Source organism: Narcine bancroftii, chromosome 4, assembly GCF_036971445.1.
Source record: "Narcine bancroftii isolate sNarBan1 chromosome 4, sNarBan1.hap1, whole genome shotgun sequence".
NCBI classification, from domain to species: Eukaryota; Metazoa; Chordata; class Chondrichthyes; order Torpediniformes; family Narcinidae; genus Narcine; species Narcine bancroftii.
In genome coordinates, this window is record NC_091472.1 from 100,007,987 (window position 1) to 100,029,413 (window position 21,427).

Here is a 21,427-nt window from a genome sequence, read left to right on the forward strand (position 1 = left end):
GAGCCTGCAGCTGACGTGGACATTACCCCTCCATAAATCTTCATCCGTGAAGCCAAGCCAAAGAAGAACTATGAAGTAGACATGAAAGCAGAAATAAGTAAAATAACTGAAGTTATGAACACTATGAAGCAACATATTGATAAAAATAAATGAAGCTAATAAATTGAAAGAAAATAAAATGTCACATATGGAGAATAATGAGACTGCCTTGACTATTCTAAATCAAAAGCCGTGCCATAAAATTGATGTTTTGGAAATTATAGCAGAAGGAATAGTATTAAGATTGAGGGTTTGAATGAAGGGATGGAAAAACAAGACATGCCAAATTTTTTTCAGAAATAGATACCAGAAGTACTGGGCCAAGAGAACTTTGTGGGAGAAATTGAAAGCGCTCACTGAGCTCTTTGTTTAAACCACCACCACCACCACCCCCATCATGTTCAGTACTGATAAAATTCCTGCATTATCAGGATATGAGAATAGATGCACAACAGGCTCGTCAAAGACTTGGGCCACTTGAGTTTCAGAAGAGTAAAATTCTATTTCATCCCGATATCAGTGAAGATCTTTTAAAGCAAAGGAAATTATTTCATCCTGTGAAAAAGACTCTGTGGGAGAATTCCTTTCTATGACACTCAGCGACCTTAAAGATTTTCTCCCAAATAGACAAACCAGATTCTTTCTAATCATTTTTATGAGGCAGAATTTGTTGGAAACTTGGCAAATCGACAATCGGGTTGAAGACCTTTAGGATGAAGAACAATGTGTTTTCTCTTTGTATTGTTGACTTTATATGTTTTGGGAAGGAATTTAACAATGATTTTGAAGTTTGTTTTTCATATATATATATATATATAATAAAAGAAATGTATTAAGTTTTTCAGGGGGTGGGGAGAGGTGGAGGTGCGTGCTGACCTCCGCCGATTCATGTGTGTATCTGTGACTTCGGTCATGGCCCACACAAGGGAGGCTGTTAGTGTTGTTTCGGTAAGCAACACGACTGGAGGTGGGGGGTTCATTTTTGTACATTCTGTTAAATGGTATTATATTCAGGACTGTACTTGACTTTACTTTCTATTCATATTTTTTATTTTCATTCTTGGATTGTCAGGTGGGCAGAGATCAAGCACAGAGGATGCAGAATCATTTAATTGCTTGGTAGAGGTTTGCGAGACAAGGTGATGGAACTGAAGGTTAACTATAGAGTAATGAGTAAATCGATAAAACTCTTAAATTTTAATATAAATGGGATTAATTGGACCATCAAACAGAAGAAACGCACATTAAAAAGATGGCTGTATATATAGCCTTTTTAAAAGAAACACATCTGTCAGAAAAAGAGCATTTAAAATTGAAAAGAGATTGGGTTGGCTATGTTCTAGCTTCTTCTTTCAACTCGAAGCAGTGGGGGGGGGCGGGGTAGCAATTTTATTTAATAAAAATCTTCCAACTGAAGTCCAACATGTCGAGACAGATCCGGTAGGTTTGTTATGGTTCATTGCCAAATTTACTCTGAATTATGGAGTCTTTTGTTATATCTAAACACCTAACACAGATGAGATTTATACAGGAAACCTTCCTAAATCTAGTGAATTCTCATGAGAATATAGTGGTAGGAGGGGAGTTTTCCATTATTAGACAGATTTTCAAGAGGAACTAATAGAAGCAGGACAGCAAAAACAACTATGACTTTAATGAAAGATCTGAACTTAATAGATATATGGAGTAGACTAAATCCATCTGATAAGGATATTCTTTTTATTCAAACTGGCATGATTCATATTCCAGAATAGACTTTTTCTTACTTTCAGCACAGCTTCAAGGTAGTTTATTCCAGGCAGATTATAAAGCATGAATTTTGTCTGATCATTCACCTTTATTGTTACAGATTGAAATGCCTGATAAGGAAAAACCAATCTATTAGATGGAGATTAAATAGTTTGCTTCTGAAGAGGCCGGATTTTTGTTCTTTTGTACATGAACAAATTAGATTGTTTTGTGAGGTGAATTTACATTCAAGATTGATGTTCAAAATTAAAGACACACCCTTACACTTAATCAATATCTGGGGCAAGATAGATGGGGAAATTGGGATGGGGTTATATCACTATATCTGTTCAGAATAATTTGATACCCTTTTCCAAGACAATAAATTTTTGAAATTGTGGTATGATAAAGGAATTAAGATAGTAGACTGTTATGAACAAGGTCAGTTAATGTCCTTTATTCAATTGAGGGATAAATACAGAATATCTAGAAATACACTCTTTTGTTTTTTTTCCAAGTAAAGTGATTTTTAAGGGACAAATTGGGACCAGAAAGTTTACTACTGCCGTGTAATGATGTATAAATCTTATTTGATGAGGGCCAGTACAGAAATTTACTTCTACAATGTACTTGTTATTACCGAGAGCAACATCTAAACCAGGATTATACAAATTTAAACAAAAATGGAAACAGGATCTCAACATTACAATTGATGAACAACTATGGATGGATTTGTGTAGAGATTGCATGTCGAATACAATTAATGTGCGATATAGATTAGTACAATAAATTTTTTTTACATCAACAATACATCAGAGCATACAAGTTGCATAAAATAAAGTCAGATTTAACAAATAAATGTTTTAGATGTGGTATTGAAGAAGTACCTTTCTGCAATCTACATGGACATGTCCAAAGTAAGACCATTTTGGGTAAAAGTAGGGGAATTACTGGAACAAATTACTAATATTCTATATTCATAAAATCTTGATTTATTTTTGTTAGGGAATGTTGAAGGAACTATACCCAAGTTAGTCCTTTCACCTACTCAAATGAAATTTGTTAAAAGTAGTACTGGCAGTGCCAAGAAAATGTATTGCAGTTACTTGAAAGTTGAATTCTTACCTGGGTATAGATAAGACTCCATGCAGAAATACAAAAATCCATCCCATTTGAAAAATTTAGTTATAATTTAAGAAATATAATACATATTTACAAATATGAAGCCCATACATAAAAGATAGGTACTGTTGATTACGTCAGCATAGCTTTTGGTAGATTTCCCAGAAAAATCTGAAAGAAAACCTGAACAGGTTACCCATAGAGAGGCAGACTGTTTCAATACTGTTTCCTTGCCACTACCGACAACCTTGCCAGGTATTACAAATAATATTTGACAGTCAAGTCCTCTGTACTCTTAACTTACCTTAGTGCAATCCACTACTTTTATTACTTTTTATCTATTTCTTTCTTTAGTATATTATAAGTTTTTAAGATGTACCAAGTAATGATTGATTTGGTTTTTTTGGGGATGGGGTTAGGGAGGATTTTAGTTTTAAGGGGAGTGGGTTTATTTTGGTTTGTCGACAGTAACAATCTGTATCAAAATGATGGATGCATATGGATTATATGTTGCACATGTGTAAACTTTCAAATAAAGTATTAAAAAAGATACCATCGTGAGAAATAGTTTCGCATATGCATGCCAAAAGGTGGCCAGAAACGTACAATTAAATGAAAATCTTTTCAATTCTATTCTCTGACTGATTATTGCACAGCTGAACACAAGCAATAGTGGAGCACTATTTAAATTGACCATGAACTACTGACTTTACTTGTTGAATAATTTCTTCTGGGTGCTGGTGTAACAATGCCTACTACTGCAGCCTTCCCATACATGGCAGTAAGTTTAAAAAAAACTCAGCAGGTCAAACAATGCCTTTATATAGCAAAGGTAAGGATACATCACCAATGTTTCGGGCTTGAATCCTTCCATCAAGGTGTGGGGGAACATGAGAGATGTCCGAACAAAATGGGGAAGGGGGGGGGGTGGGAGGGAGGAATCTAGGCAGGTTGGAGAGAGAAAGGAAGTAGGAACTGGAATAACTAGTTAAGGGGGAGGGGCGAAAGGCAAGCTGATTAGTGGAATCCCGTGAACTCAATGTTCATACCCTGATTTTGGAGAGTGCCCAGATGAAAAATGACTCTTTACAGTCTGCTCGATGAAATTTGTTAGCCATTAAACAGTCTGCCTCTCTATGGGTAACCTGTTAAGGTTTTCTTTCAGATTTTTCTGGGAAATCTACCAAAAGCTATGCTGACGTAATCAAGCTGCTGAAGTGGGTGAAGGAGACAAAGAGTGAATATCAACAGCAAACAATTCTCCATCTCAACCTCAGTGATAACTAATAGCAAAGAAAGATTTACTTGAGAATGCAGATTATGACTGAGGTTCATCACTGCTACAGACAAGGTGTTAGGTTGTCATGCCTGGCTCTTTCAAAGGATACTGCTGGTAATAAAATCAACAATTTGTAGTGCAGTCCTGTACATTATCCAGGAAATATTCAACTTTTTCTCATTGAGATAACAGGCAGAACAAGTGTAAGCATTGAAACTGAATGTACACTAGCTCATGTGTACCTCATCTGAACTCCAAAATTGGAAATGATTTTTTTTTGCTTTGTTGTGAGATGATATACATGGAATATTACACCACAGGCTCTTTAGCCCATGATGTTATGCCAACCTCGTGAAACCTACTCCACAACAATCTACTCCTTTCCTATCCCACACCCATAACTCAACTTTTCTTACATCCATGTGCTCATCTCAGAGTCTTCCAAATGCCCCTGTTGTACCAGCCCTCACCATCACCCTCAGCAAGGCATTCCAGGCACCCAGCCCTCTCTGTGTACAAAACATACCTTTGACATTCCTCTAAACTTACCTCCATTCACCTTAAACAGTTGGCTTCTGGTATTTGCTATTGTCACCTCAGGAAAAAGGTGCTGGGTGTGCATCCAATTTATGCACTTTATAATCTTGTAATATAACCTCTATTAAGTCACCCCTTCATCATTTGCCTCTTCAAAGAGAAAAGCCTTAGCTCTGTCAAACTTGATCCATAAAATATGTTCTTTAATACAGGCAACTTCCTGGTAAATCCTCTCTGCACATTCTCCAAAGCATCTACATCTTCAAGTCAAGTCACATTTAAAGATAAGATAGCCTTTCTCCAGGACCAACAGAGCAGATTTACATTAATATAAATTAAAATAGAAGTTATAATATTAAGACATATACAATAAAAGTCCACAGTACACTATCCACATATGTTCTGGGAATTCAGGAGCCTGATGGCTTGGGGGAAAAAAAAAAACTGTTGCCTAATCTGGACATAATGGCCCAAGTGCCTGATGGCTGAAGGGAAAAAAGTTTACATGAGAGGTGTGTGAAGTCCCTCACAATGTTTATTACTTTCTGCATGCATCTTGTGTTGTCGATGTCCGTCATGGTAGAAAGAGAGGCCCCGCTGACTTCACTGTCCTCTGCAGGGTCTTACAGGTTTGAGGTGGTATAGCTTCCAAACCAGGTGGTGATGCAGTTGCACAGGATGCTCTCAATACATGTTCTGTTGAATGTAGTGAGGATGGAGGGTGGGAAATGAACTTTCCTCAACCTTCGCGGGAAGTAGAGGCACTGCTGAGCTTTCTTGGCTGTGGAGCTGGTATTAAGGAACCAGGTGAGATTCTCCACTAAGTGCACACCAAGGAACTTGATACTCCTGACGACCTCAACGGTAGAGCTGTGAATGGTCAGCAGAATGTAATGAAGCATAATAAAGTGACCAAAATTGAATGCAATGCTCGAACTGTGGTCCAACCAGAGTTTTATAGAGCTGCACATTACCCCACGCATCTCTTTTTTCGAATATTGTATTTAAAAATTTCTCCACACATGTAGTAGTCAAATTTGTTAGGTTAATACAAATTATAAAAAGAAAAACCAACCTAAAACTACATACATGATGGTATTTAATCCCTCCAAAACCCCCTTCCCCACACTCAGAATAATTAATATGAAAATAAAATATAGTTATATAAAGTGAAAGAAAAATAAGAAACTTTCAGGATTGCACATATTTAAACAAAATCTTTTAATACATTTCAGAGGAGATTCTCGTATGTCTAGAGGCACAAGTACAACATTATAAATTTACCCCACCACTTTAACTCAATTTGTCAATCACTGGCTAGGATGCCATGTGCCTTCTTATTCTACCAACCTGTGCAATAACCTTGAGATATCTATGGACTTGGATCTCAAGATCCCACTGCTCCTCCACAATGTAAAGAATCCTGCCATTAACCCTGTACTCAGCCTTCAAATTTCATCTTCGAAAATGCATCACATCACAGACTGAATTCCATCTGCCACTTCTCTACCCAACTCTGAATCCTACCCAGATCTTATTTGTACACCATACAATGCAACATGCAAGTAAATCTTAACTATTCTATGATAATTACATAATGGATGATAATGTTCATCTCCTCAGGCACAATCATTGCAAGCCTGCAATACACTAAGCTATTACAAGTCAAAGATGACGCAAGATTCTTTTTCCTCTCAGAGAAAGGTGAGTTTTGGAACTTCTTTCTTCAAAGGGTGGTGCTAGCAGAGACCATCTTACCAGCTGATCAAAATCATTCTGCAATAATAAAGTATTTCTTTGGAAAATAACACTATTTTAAAAGGTATTTTCTGAGGGGTGGAAGAGAAGAATTTATAGGACAATGTTTATAGGTATAATTCATACATAATTTTGTAGAGGACCCAATCTTTAACAATAAGAGCAGTGAACTTAAAACTCTCACCCTGCAATCCTTGCTCTTCCAGTGGAGCAGTTTGTATGTAGATGTAAGATTTCAACTTCTCCCGTTCTACAGCCTCTGTGTCAATGGTCACATTTTTTCCTAATGTCAGAATTTCATAGGTAATGAATGTGCACCCACTAAAGGAGACAAGAAAATACAAATTAATTCACTTCAATCTACACAACACATATTTGAAGTCAAATAAAACAAATTGTTTTCAATATTTAGGTTTCTCCAAGATAGAAATCAAAAAAATACACTGGGACCAAATGATCACATGTTAGAGAATCTTCAGATAATGTAGCCCCACTGAATGAATGTGCAACTAGCATTCTCTTGGTGTGCCACTGACATAAAGGATAGAAAATCAGATTAAACATCTCCAGTGATGTGAAATACAAAGGAAGAAGCATAGTTTGAATAAAAAATGACTTAAGCCAAGGCCAAGAGACTTAAGGACAGTATGGTTTGTGCAACACTGTTGTAGCACCAGCAACCCAGGTTCAAATCTGGCACTGTCTGTAAGGAGTTTGCATGTTCCTCATGTCAGCAAGGGTTTCCTCCAGGTACTCCAGTTTTCTCCCGCTTTTCAAAATGTATGTCGGTTGTAGGTCAATTGGGCAGCATGGGCTCATGGGACAGAAGGGCCTGTCAGATTTCATATTTATTGTCAGAGTACATACATGACATCACATGCAACCCTGAGATTCTTTTTTCCTGCAGGCAGAGCAGAATTACCACTAATTGGTAGAGCAAAAAATAAACTACGATAACAAATGTAAACAAACTGCAATACAGAGAGAACAAAAAGAAAAGCAATAAAGTGCACATCAGAGTCCTTAAATGAGTCTGATTGAGTTTGTTGTCGAGGAGTCCGATGGTGGAGGGATAGCAGCTGTTCATGAACCTGGTGGTGCAAGTCTTGTGGCACCTTTAGCTCTTTCCTGATGGCAGCAGCAAGAAGAGAGGGTGTGCTGAGTGGTGTGGGTCTTTGATGATTGTTGCTGCTCTTCAACGGCAGTCTTCCCTGCAGATGTACTCAATAGTGGGGAGGGTTTTACCTGTAATGTCCACTACCTTTTGGAGGGCTTTTCGCTCAAGGGCATTGGTGTTTCCATACCAGACGGTGATGCAATTGGTCAGCACACTTTCCATCACACCTATGTAGACATTTGCCAAACTCCTGAGGACAGAGAGGCATTGTCATGCTTTCTTCACGATGCCATTAGTGTGTTGGGTCCAGGAAAGATCCTCTGAGATAGTGACTCTCAAGAACTAAGCTCACCCTTTTCACCTCTGATCCCCCAATGATCGATCACTGGATTGTACACCTCTGGCTTTCCTTTCCTGAAGTCAACAATCAGCTCTTTAGTTTTGGTGACATTGAGTGCAAAGTTGTTGGTGCACCATTCAGCCAAGTTTTCAACCTCCATCTTGTATGCTGATTCATCCCCTTCCTTTAGACAATCCACTACCATGAATATCGTCAGCAAATTTGTAGATGGTGTTATTGCCGTACCAAGCCACACAGTCGTGGATGAAAAGTGAATAGAGCAGGGGGCCAAGAACACAGCCTTGTGGTGGTCAGAACTGAATGAGATTACCATGCTTTATGTCTAAAAATGCCTGATACTGATTAATTATTTTTCTACTTTTTTAAAAAAATTTTGCATATCTCAGTATCCATCTGCTTTTGGTTTGAAATGCTTAACATGCTATTTTATTTGCTAGAGAGCAAAAATTAAAAATGGAATATGGTTTGTTTGGCTCTAATAACCAATCCAAAATTTGAAAGAAGGCCAGGTTGTCTCAAGTCAGCTTGGACAAAATGAACTGCAACTATTATTTTTTTTGTGCAGCAAAACCTCTTCAAGGTTCACAGCCTAAAGTCATTCTTTGGGGATAGTTTTAATAATTTCTTTGGGAGCAAAATCCACTAAAACTAAATCAAAATCAAAAACTAAACTGCAGATGCTGGAAATCTGAAATGATGCATGGTTAGCCAAGCTGTTAGCACAACACTAATGCAGCCCCAAAGATCCTGGTTTAAATCCTCTGCTGTCTGGAAGGAATGTACATTTTCCCAGCGGCTGTATGGATTTCCTGAGGATGCTCCAGACTTCTCATGTTCTAAAGACACATGTGGGTTTATTAGGTGGTCTTCAATATTACCTAATAAAAATAACATTGGGTTTAGTGGTGCTCAACCTTTTTCTTTCCACTCACATACCACTTTAAGTAATCCCTATGCCATCTGTGATTAGTAAGATATTGCTTAAGGTGGTACGTGAGTGGGAAGGGAAGGCTGAGAACCACTGCTCGAGACATATTTTGCTTTAGAAAAGTTGTCATTGGCCCATTTCCTTTGAAGTTATGAAACCGTGCACACAACGAGTCAATTACACACGATTAAAACAGTGGTTATCAAGCTTCTTCTTTTCACCGACATACCACCTTAAGCAATCCCTTACTAATCACAGAGCACTGATGGCATAGGGATTAGTGGTATTAGATGACAATGTTATGTTAGTGGAAAGAACCACTGATGTAACCCATTCTAAAGAAATTGCCAAATGTAACCAAAAAATCTCACTTTCGGACAGGACCAAGTAGAGTATTAAAAAAAGTGCCCATCTCTTGACCACATGTAAAACACTGATCTGATAAGTCTGATTTCAATCTATTTAACTCTGGGGTGTAAAATATAATTGATGTAAAAAATGATATTGAACTAATCTATACCTAACATTTATAGTATTTGTCATACTGTTTTGTCAGAGATCTGACCAATTTTGTTTAGATTAATATTTAGAGCCATCTCCCATCACTATCTGGGTCTATGTATCCCTTTGGAAGTCCCCTTCTGTAATGAAGTATACATTGAGGAGATAAATTTCTTAACATAGCTACAATGTATCAGCATTTCGACATCACCACATTTCGGTAATAACATTTTTGGACCCAACTTATCTCTCAAGTAAGCTCTTAACTGATAATAACAAAAAAGTATATTATTTTGTAATCCATATTTATTTTTTAATTGTTCAAACAACATTAAATTCCTTCTGTCATAACTGTCTTCGAAAGATCTAATTCCTTTCCAAGACCAAATACATAAAAATTGATTATCCATTGAAAATGTAATAAATCAATTTTAAATCAAAGGCATTTTAGGCAGGACAGCGCTTCTCGTTCCAATTTCATCATTTACCTTATTCTAAATATTAATCAAAATGTTTCAACAAGGGTGTTTCCCTCTCCTCAGATATTAATTTTGATTCCCATTTATGTATAAAATCTTCCGATATCCTCTCTCCTATTTTATCAATTTCTATTTTAATCCATGCTGGTTTTTTTCCCTCATCAAAAAAAGTCCAAAAATCTCAATTGAGCTGCCTTATAATAGATCTTAAAATTTGGTAATTGTAAACCTCATAACTTAAACTTCCATGTCAACTTGGCTAAAGAAACTCTTGACATCTTATCCTTCCAAATAAAATTTCATATTTATTTAATTCTTGAAAAAACTTTGGTGGTATTAATATTGGTAGTATTTGAAATAAATATTGTACTCCAGGAAATAAATTAATTTTAATGGAATTAACCCTACCCAATAATGTTATTGGCAGTATCTTCCACTTCGTCAAATCTTCTACAATTTTCTTAAAGTAAGTAATTCAATTTATATACATTAACTAACTTATTATCTATCCATATCCCTAAATATTTTATTCTGTTTGACAGCCATTTAAATTGGGTATCATGTCGAAACTTACTACTGGGTAACCCTATAGTAAGAGGCTTAATTTCATTTTTATCACAGTGTACCTTATAAACCCAATACTTTCCCATATTCTTCCAATCTTAAATATAATTTACATAGCGAATCTATTGGTTCTGTCAAGTAAGTCAAAAAGTCATCAGCAAATAAATTAATTTTATATTCTTCTTGATTAACTTTATATTCTTTAATATCAGGTTCAGACCAAATCAGTTCTGGAAGAGGTTCAATTGCTAAAATAAATAAAGCAGGTGATAATTGAAATCCTTGCCTATTAGATCTAGTGATTGGAAATGGTGTGGAAACTTGTCTATTTGTAATTACTTTAGCCTTAAGATTATTACATAAAGCTTTACCCCAGGTTACAAATACCTGTCCCAACCAGAATCTTTCAAACACTTTGAACAAAAAGTCCCATTCTAATCAAATGCTTTTTCTGCATCTAAAGACATTGCCACACTTGTATTTCCCCTCTTTTGTGCTGGATGTATTACACAAATTAATCTAGTTACATTGTCCAGATTTTCTATTTTTCACAAACCCTATCTGATCCATATTTATCAACTTTGTTATACATTTCATCAATCTATTAGCTAAGATTTTTGCAATTATCTTGTAATCTGCATTTAACAATGAAATAGGTCTATATGATGATGGCTTTAGAGGATCTCAGGTTTTTTTTTGTATTACCATTATTATTGCAGTAGAAAAATATTCCGGAAGCAACCTGATCTAGTACTTCCATAAAAGGAGGAGTCAGTAAATATTTAAATTCTTTATAAAATTTAGGCAGTAAACCATCCTCTCCCGGAGAATTATTACTTTGTAAAGAGATTAGTGCTTCCCTTATCTCCACTGGGGTGAAAGGGACACCCAGCTCAATTTGCTCTTGTAAAGATAATGTCAGTAACTTTATTTGTGACAAAAAATCTATTTATTGGTATCTCTCTGCAACTCTGATTTGCATAACTGAGAATAAAATTGTTTAAAAGCTTCATTAATTTCTTGAGGTTTGTAGGTCATCACATTTGACTCTAATTTAATTGCATTAATTGTTCTTGAAACTTGTTCTATTTTCAACTGCCAAGCAAAGACCTTATGAGCCTTGTTACCCAACTCATAATATCTCTGCTTAGTTCTCTTTATTGCTTTCTCTGTTCTAAGTTTGCCATGTAATATATTGGGAGTTTCTAATTTATGAGTCTTCTACATTTTTCCTCGAAGGCCCATCTTTGCAAATCTTTTTCGAAAGAATGATCCAATCCTTTCATAAAATACTTCTTAATTTTAGAACTATAACATATAATTTGTCCTCTTAAATAGGCATTCATCTCACCCCATAAAATAAATTTCTCATTAACCAAATCAGAATTAGTCTCAAAAATAATTTGAATTGGTCTTCTAACAAAATCACAAAAATCTGGTCTTTTTCAGAACATTGAGTTAAATTTCCATCCATAGATTGATTCTTTTTTAGCTAACATTTTAAGTGTGTAACAGATTATATATATACGTTTTTGGGAGATAAATTGGGGCAGGATTTTTAGTGTAGGTCACATACAAACACTAAAATACTGGAGCTCTGCTCATGCTAGACAGGCTGGCTCCAAGAACTTTTGCAAAAGCTTTGGAGAGTGCCCAAGCAACTTCACTAATAGATTGTTGTTTACCAAAAAAGCAACTGATGAAAGAACACACTGGAGCCACAGGCTGTCTGGAGTGGAACCTGCTGTTCTAAGAGGGTCATGTGGTTTTACAAGCAGAGAGAGCAGAACAGGCTTTTTTTCTCAGAGAGAGAGAGAGGATTCAGTTCTGCAGTTTTACAGTTCAGCAGTAGCTGGGACTGGATCAGGATAAGCTTGTGGAAAAACCCCATTTGGAAGACGGGTTGTGAGTGTTTATTTCAGCCTGGTCAAAGCCCTTGTGGTTCATACAAGAGGAGAGGACTGGCTGCCTAATGTTTCACTTGAAATAAGAGATACAAAAAGGAACTTTGTGGTGACCCGAAAGAAAGAGGTCAACATCTGGAAAACCCTGAAGGGGACAAATTTCTTCAGAAAGACACTGAAGTGACTGGTTGGAAGGAATCAGTTGGGGGGTGTCCATCGAACAATAAATCTCTCTGAAAATCGTGAAGAACCTTCCTGAGTGGCAACCATTTACCTTTCAAGCACCAAAGCCTGGTGAACTTTATAAATGTTAAATTCTGTGCACAGTATAAGAATTGCCTGCAACCAGTGAACTTGTAGAAATTAAGTGAGATTGGACTGTGAATCAAAGAACTTTCTGAATACACACACATTACATACACGTGCGCTTAAAATTAGAAGGGGGATAAGTTAGGTTAGTTGTCAATAGTGATAAGTTAAAGTGTGATTCTGTTTTCATGTTTAAAGATAATTAAAAGCAACTTTTGTTTAAATAACCATTTGTCTTGGTGAATATCAATTGCTGCTGGGTTTTGGGGTCTTCTGGGTTTGTAACAAGTGTCATTAATAAAGGTGAATCATCAGATAAAATTCTTGCTTTATAGTCAACTTGATTAATTCTACCTTGGAGATATGCCAATATTAAAAATAAATCTATCCTTGAACGTGTCTGTCTGAATAAAAAGAATAGTCTCTGTCTCTTGGGTGAATTCTTCTCATATGTCTAAGTTCAAATCGTTCATTAATGGCAAAGTGGCTTTTGCTGTGTTTGCTCTTGCCATTGTTCAAGTTGATCCATCTTATAACTGGGTCTAGACAAAAATTGAAATCTTCAGCTATTAAAATATTCTGATGTGCTCCTGCCAAATTTAGAAATGTTTCTTGTATAAATTTGTTGTCATCCACATTCAGCACATATATATTCAAAAAAGTCCAGAATTCTGAAAAGATTTGACAATGTATGAAACACATCTTCCTTCAGGGTCAATCATTTCACTTTGTATCGTGATTGGAAGAGTCTTCTTTATCAGGATTGCCACTCCCCTTGTTTTTGAATTAAATGAAGAAGCTGGGACACACATTACCAGTCTCTTTTTAATTTCTGATGTTCTGTTTCAATTAAATGAGTCTCTCGTAAAAAAAAAAGCTGCATCTACTTTCATTTTTAAAAAATGTGCCTATATTCTCTTCATGTCCATTATGCCCATTAATATTAAAACTCAATATGCAAGAAAGCTCAATATGTTACTTGTTGATATTTAATTAAATCCAAATCCAGCAACATTCCCCTTCACGTCTCTCCCTGCACCTCCTTGTACATCCAAGTATTCATTGTCTACCATGTTAGGGGTCTTCTTCCTCCTCGGCAATCCAGGTAGGAAGAAGAAAGAAAAATTGTAATCAATTTAGCTTTATAACAATTATGATATTCAAAAAAGAAAAAAAAAACCAAATTCTCCCAATTTAATGTTGTTTAAATAATACACAACATAAACAACCTCCCCCCTTCATTCTATGGGTTGTGGCATCAGCCACAAATACACACTTGGATATATTCTTGAAGGTAACAAGGGGTGGAAAGATCTTGACTGGAGGGGATTTTAATTGTTGTCTGAATCCGTTCATGCACAAGTCAACAAAGAAAGTAACGACGGCCAAGGCAGCTAAGTCTACTCTGGCCTCTATGAAAGAGCTGAGTTTTATACACTCATTGTTGACTGAATTCATATTCAAAAAGTAGGTAAGACAGCATCTTTGCAAGGTGAAAAAAGGTCTAAAGACTTGGATTGTTAATTTATTAGAAATATAGACTTTTAGACCTTTATTGGAAATACAATATATTCCCTCTAGCTTTGGAAAGGTAAAATGTCAAAGATTAACATGGAAATATGAATTGGCAGGAATTGCAAGGTTTGCAACTTCATAACTTTAAGAATTATTATCAAGTGGCTCAATTGATATTTCTTACTCTTTATTTGAGGGATCAGGAAAAACAACATGGATAAAAATAAAGATGGATAAAATAGGAGAGAAATCAGCAAAGGAATTTATTTATAAATGGGATTCAAAATTAGTAACTGGTGTGAAGGAGGCACCTTTGCTCAAACATTTGATTACCATTTGGAACAAGTTAAATAATGAATTTGGAACAAAAGGAAGTATATCACCTAAAACATCTTTGATTCAAAATAACCTTATACCTTTTAGGAAAGATAAACAACTTTAAAATATTTGGTTTCACAATGGTATTAAAAATGTAGAAGATTGTTATGAACAAGGTCAATTGATGTCGTTTCACCAGTTAAGAAATAAATATGGAATTACTTGAAAAACAGTTTTTTTGCTATCTTCAGTTGAGAGGATATTTGTGAGGAACATAGAAGATAGGAGCAGGAGTAGGTCATTCGACCCTTCGAGCCTGCTCCGCCATTCAACGAGATCATGGCTGATCTTAAAGTTCAGTACCCTGTCCCCGCCTTCTCTCCGTAACCTTTAATACCCTTATACTGAAGAAATAGATCTAATTCCCTCTTAAATACATTTAATGAACCTGCATCTACTGCCCTCTGTGGCAATGAATTCCACAGATTCACCACCCTCTGGGTAAAGAAATTCCTCCTCATCTCGGTCCTAAATGGTTTGCCTATTATCCTCAAACCATGGCCCCGGTTCTGGATTTTCCCATCATTGGAAACATCCCATCTGCATCCATTCTGTCCAATCCTGCCAGAATTTTATATGTCTCTATGAGATCCCCTCTCAATCTTCTAATCTCCAGGGAGTACAATCCCAATTTGCGCAATCTTTCCTCATAAGTCATTCCTGCCATTCCAGGTATCAGCCTGGTGAATCGCCTCTGCACTCCCTCCATTGCAAGAACATCCTTCCTTAGATAAGGTGACCAAAACTGCACACAATACTCCAGGTGTGGTCTCACCAAGGCCCTGTACAGCTGCAGTAAGGTATCCTTGTTCCTATACTCAAACCCTCTTGATATGAAGGCCAACATACCATTTGCCTTTTTAATTGCCTAATGTACCTGCATGCTCGCCTTCAGAGACTGGTGTACAAGTACCCCTAGGTCTCTCTGCACTTCCCCATCTCTTAATCTATTGCCATTCAAAATAGTAATCTGCCCTCCGGTTTGTATTACCAAAGTGGATAACCTCACATTTATCCACATTGTAGTGCATTTGCCATGTATCTGCCCAGTCACTCAATGTATCCAAATCACACTGGAGCTTCCTGACCCTCTCTTCCGTGCACACAACCCCTCCTAGCTTAGTGTCATCTGCAAATTTGGAGATATTACATCCAATCCCCTCATCCAGATCATTAATGTAAATTGTGAACAGCTGGGGTCCCAGTACAGATCCCTGTGGCACCCCTCTGGTCACCGCCTGCCACTCAGAAAATGAGCCATTTATCCCAACTCTCTGTCTTCTACCTGCCAGCCAGTTCTCAATCCACATCAATACTTTGCCCCCAATCCCATGAGCCTTGATTTTGGAAGCCAGTCGTTTATGCAGGACCTTATCGAAGGCCTTTTGGAAGTCCAGGTACACCACATCCACTGGCTCTCCCCCATCTATTTTACCTGTCACCATCTCAAAGAATTCCAATAGATTTGTCAAGCATGATTTACCTTTTGTAAATCCATGTTGACTCCATTCGATCCCTTCTCTGCTAGTCATATGCTCCGCTATTACATCCTTAATAATGGATTCCATCATTTTGTCCACTACTGATGTAAGGCTCACCGGCCTATAATTCCCCGCTTTTACTCTACCCCCCTTTTTAAATAGTGGGGTAACATTAGCTACCCTCCAATCCATGGGTACTGATCCTGAGTCTATCGAGTTCTGGAAAATAATTCTTAAAGCATCTGCTATCTGAATGGCCACTTCCTTAAGTACCCTAGGATGTAGATTATCAGGCTCTTGGGATTTATCTGCCTTCAATCCCATCAATTTCCCCAAGACCATGTCCTTAGAGATACTGATTTCTTTCAGTTCCTCCCTTGCATTAGTCTCTATGTTTCCCAACATCCTTGGGAGGTTATTTGTATCCTCTCTTGTAAAAACAGAACTAAAGTAAGAATTTAATTGGTCTGCCATTTCCTTATTCCCCATTATATATTCCCCTGATTCCGACTGCAAAGGACCTACTCTGGATTTCACCAATCTTTTCCTCTTGACATATTTATAAAAGCTTTTGCAGTCGGTTTTTATATTTGCCGCAAGCTTACTTTCGTAATTTATTTTTGCTCTCTTGATTAATCCCTTTGTCCTCCTTTGGTGCATCTTGAACTGCTCCCAGTCTTCGGTTGTGGTACTTTTTTTGGCCAATTGATATGCTCTCTCTTTGGACCTAATGCTGTCTCTAATTTCCCTTGTTATCCACGGTTGAGTCACCTTTTTTTGGTTTATTTTTAAGCCAAACCAGTATAAACGATTTTTGCAATTTCTCCATTAGATCTGTGAATGCTTTCCATTGTCTATCCACAGTCAACTCCCCCATAAACACCACCCAATCAATCTTACTCAACTCCCGTCTCATACCATCATAATTCCCTTTATTTAAATTCAGGACCTTAGTCACGGTTTTAATTTCATCACTCTCCATGTCGAGGGAGAATTCGATCATATTGTGATCGCTCCTACCCAAAGAGCCTCGTACAACAAGATTGTTGATTAGCCCCTTATCATTGCATAATACCCAATCTAAAATGGCCTGCTCCCGAGTTGGTTCCTCGACATATTGGTCTAGATAAACATCCCGTAAACATTCAACGAATTCCTCCTCCTCAGTATTTTTACTAATTTGGCTAGTCCAATCTATATGCAAATTAAAGTCTCCCATGATGACAGCTGTTCCCTTATTGCACTTTTTTCTAATTTCTCTTTTAATGCCTTCCCTCACCTCTACACTACTATTTGGAGGCCTATATACCACCCCCACTAACGTTTTCCACCCCTTGCTATTCCTCAGTTCTACCCATATAGATTCCGCATCTTCCGAGTTGATATCCTTTCTGTCAATCGTGTCGGTCCCTTCTCTCACCATCAATACTACCCCACCCCCTTTTCTTTCTTGCCGATCCCTCCTAAATATTGTATACCCCGGGATGTTAAGTTCCCAGGCTTGCCCACCCTGCAGCCATGTTTCTGTAATCCCAATCAAATCATATTTGTTTATCTCAATTTCCACAGCTAATTCATCTACCTTGTTCCGAATGCTTCTTGCATTAAGATATAAAGCCTTCAGATTTGCTTTTTTCACCCTCCTTGCTCTTTAGGTTCAACAATGTTGTACTGACTGGAGGTTCTTATCAGGAGAGGTGATACTAAGAAATTTATTTCTGCAATGTATCTTTTACTACAAGCAGGCACTATTGAAAAAGGAATTCATAAATCTAGACAGAAATGGGAGGTTGATTTAAATATTTTACAATTGATGAGAAAAGATGGACAGAACTCTGGCAAGATTGTATGACAAATATTGTAAATGTTAGATACAGTTTAGTTCAATAGAATTATTTACATCAATTACATTTAACACTGCAAAAACTGCACAAAATGAAATTGGATTTATCAGATAAATGTTTTAGATGTGGTGAAGAAATAGGAACTTTTTTGCATTCTACTTGGTCATGTTCTAAAGTTAAAATTTGGATGGATTTAGGAAGCTTTTAGAACAGATTGTTGGTATTATTTTTCCACAAAATCCAGATTTATTTTTGTTGGGGAATATAGAAGGAACAAGACCCGAAATGAAACTATTATTTTATCTTAAGCAAAATTTATCAAAATAGCTTTTGCAAAGATTTGGAAATCAGATGAACATTTAGGTATGGAAATTCAAAGTTGTATCCCTTTGGAGAAAATTACATATAATTTGAGAAATAAATACTCAACTTTTGTACAAATTTGGAGCTCGTATATGCAAAGTTTAGAGAGAAATAGTAAAAATGTACTCTTAAGAACTATATTAATCTTCTTCCCTAAAGTTGTTTTATATAAATACTGATCCCAGAATCCTTTGTGCAGTCCAGACCAATATTATCTTCTCTTTATACTTTTTTCTTTATATAAGCCTTGGTATTACTAGATATTCTATCTATTTTTATGATTAAAAATTTTAGAGTGAGAGGGGGGTCAGAGGGAGGGGAGGGAAAGTAAGGGAAGTTTAATATCATGCAATCATTGCAATTTTAAATTTAACTAAGAATTGACTGTACAATGTATAATTACATGAAATTTTTAAATATTAAAAAAAAAGAAAATCTGTAGACACCATGATTGAAGTAAAGAACACAAAATGGTGGAGAAACTCAATTGGTCAAAGTGTTCTTTATGTAGCAAAGGTAAATAACCAACATTTCGTGCTTGAGCCCTTCATTGAGGTATGGAAGAGTGTCAGCAGGAGTCCAAACAAAAGGATGGTGGGGGAGGGCAGACATAAAGGCAGAAGATGAGAGGTGGAGAAGTGAGTGAGGGGACAGTAGCATTAAGGTGGAGAAGGGATGGTTAGGTGGGTGAAGGGGGAAGGGAGTGGAAAACTAAAAAAAGGTGGAAGGGAAAGGAAAGGTGAGTGAGTTAGCAGAAAGCAGGGAAGTCGATATTAATGCCATCTAGCTGGAGAGTGCCCAGACAGAAAATTAGGTGTTGTTCTCCAATCTGTGGGTGGTCAGGGTGGGACAGCACACAAGACTATGGACAGACATGTGAGCACTGGAGTGTGACTCAGAATTGAAATGGTTGGCTACTGGGAAGTCTTTATTGTAGCAGAGAGAGCAGAGGTGCCCAGCGAAGCAATCTGCCTATCTGCGACCTGTTTCTCCGATGTAGAGAAGGGCACAAAGGGAGCACCGGATGCAGTAAATCAGTCCTGTGGATATACAAGTGAAGTGTTGAGTGCACAAGGGAATCATGGAGAGTGCAGGCCCAAAGGAAGCCAGAGAGGGGAGGAAAAGGAAAAATGTGTCTGGTGGTGGGATCCTGAAGTAAGTATCGGAAATTCTGGCAGATAATGTGATGGATGTGGGGGTTGGTGCAGTGGAAGGTGAGGATGAAGGAGATTCTATGTTTGTTGCATCTGGGGGCAGAAGGGGCCAGGGCAGATGAGTGAGAAATGGAGGAAATGAGGGCGAGTACTGAGTTGATAGTGGTGGAGGGGAAGGCATGTTTATGGAGGGCAGACATTTTGGAAGATCTGGATTGGAAGAATTCATCTTGGGAACAAATGCAGCGGAGACACAGAAATTGAGAGAAAGGTATGGAATCGCTGCAGGGAAGAGGGTGTGAGGATGTGTAGTCAAGGTAGTTGTGGGAGTTAGAGAGTTGGTAATATATGTCGGTGGAAAGCTTGTCTCTGAGAAGGAGACAAAGAAATCCAAGAGAGTGTTGTTGGAGATGGACAAGATGAATTTGAAATCAGTGTGGATTTTGGCCGCAAAGCAGTTGAAGTTGACAAGCTCATCGCAGGTGCATGAGACAGTCCCATTGTAATCGTTGATACGGAGGAAGAGTTGGGGGGGGGGGGTCTTGCCTGTGTAGGGTTGTAGCATGGATTATTTCATAAAGCATACAAACAGGTAGGTGTAGCTGGGACCTATGCAGGAACATACGGCTACTCCTTTAATTTGGAGGAAGTGAAACAAGTTAAAGGAAAAGTTAGAGGACAAGCTCTGCCAGGTGGAGGAGGGTAGTCATAGAGGGTGACTAGTCGAGTCTTTGGTCCAGGAAGAAGCGAAGTGCTTTCAGACCTTCTTCGTGGAGGTAAATCTCCTCTGCACCTTTTCTTAAGCTTCCACATTCTTCTTTTGATAAAGCATCCAGAACTGAACACATTACTCTGTGTGGTCTCACCAGAGTTCTATGGAACTGCGACATTACCTCACAACTCTTGAACTCAATCCCAGACTAATGAAGTCCAATATACGATACACCTTTTTAAGCACTCTATCAACTTGTATATCAACATTTTTTTTTAATATTTTTTTATTTTTCGCACTATGAACCATGTCAACCAAAATATGTACAAACATTTCTCATTAAATTTACACAGTGGTCTTTTCACCCCTTTCCCCCCCACCTTTCCCTCCCTCGCCTCTACCCACCCCCCTCCAAAACCCATAAATATTCAACATATACAATACAATAAAACCATAAAACAATATCTTCACACAAAGGAAAATAAACAAGAAAAATGCATCATTTATTTATTACACACTGAATCTAGTAATTTTGTCTTCTTATTTTTTCATTCTTATTTTAGGGGATGGAGGTCGTAGGCAAGCTCTCTCTGATATGTTCCATGTATGGTTCCCAAATTTGTTCAAACATTGTGACTTTATTTTTTAAATTATATGTTATTTTTTTCCAATGGAATACATTTATTCATTTCTATGTATCATTGCTGTATACTCATGCTCTCTTCCATTTTCCAAGTTGACATTATACATTTTTTTGCTATCGCTAAGGCTATCATAATGAATTTTTTTGCACTTTATCCAATTTGAGGCCTAATTTTCTACTTCTTACATTACTTAAAAGAAACATCTCTGGTTTTTTGGCATGTTATTTTTTGTAATTTTATTTAGTATCCGATGTAATTTTTCCCAAAACGTATTTACTTTTGTACATGCCCAAGTTCCATGTAATGTTGTTCCCATTTCCTTTTTACACCGAAAACACCTATCCGATAATGTTAAATACCATTTTTTAAATTTTTGAGGAGTAATATATACCCTGTGTAACCAATTATATGCATAACTTTGTGTTTATTGTATTCTTCATAGTTCCAGAACGTAACTCTTCCCATTTTCATTTTTATCTTTATGTTTAGATCCTTTTCTCACTTCTGCTTATGGTTGGAGTTTTTATTTCATTTTCCTTATCTTGCAGCTTAATGTACATGTTGGTTATAAATCTTTTAATTATCATTGTGTCTGTAATCATGTATTCAAATTTGCTTCCTTCAGGTAATCTCAAGCTGTTTCCCAATTTATCCTTTAAATAAGCTTTCAATTGATGATATGCAGACATTGTACCATGAGTTATTCCATA

At 37.0% G+C, this 21,427-nt stretch overlaps 1 protein-coding gene across 3 annotated transcripts in view; it reads right to left on the minus strand.

The window, feature by feature from the left end:
• Window positions 1-21,427, minus strand: part of serac1 (serine active site containing 1) — a 180,249-nt gene that overhangs the window by 136,108 nt on the left and 22,714 nt on the right. For all 3 annotated transcript variants that reach the window (XM_069932195.1, XM_069932194.1, XM_069932193.1), the window contains exon 3: window positions 6,648-6,784. In XM_069932195.1, coding sequence (XP_069788296.1) covers window positions 6,648-6,784 — 137 coding nt within the window. The remainder of the gene's footprint in view (window positions 1-6,647; window positions 6,785-21,427) is intronic.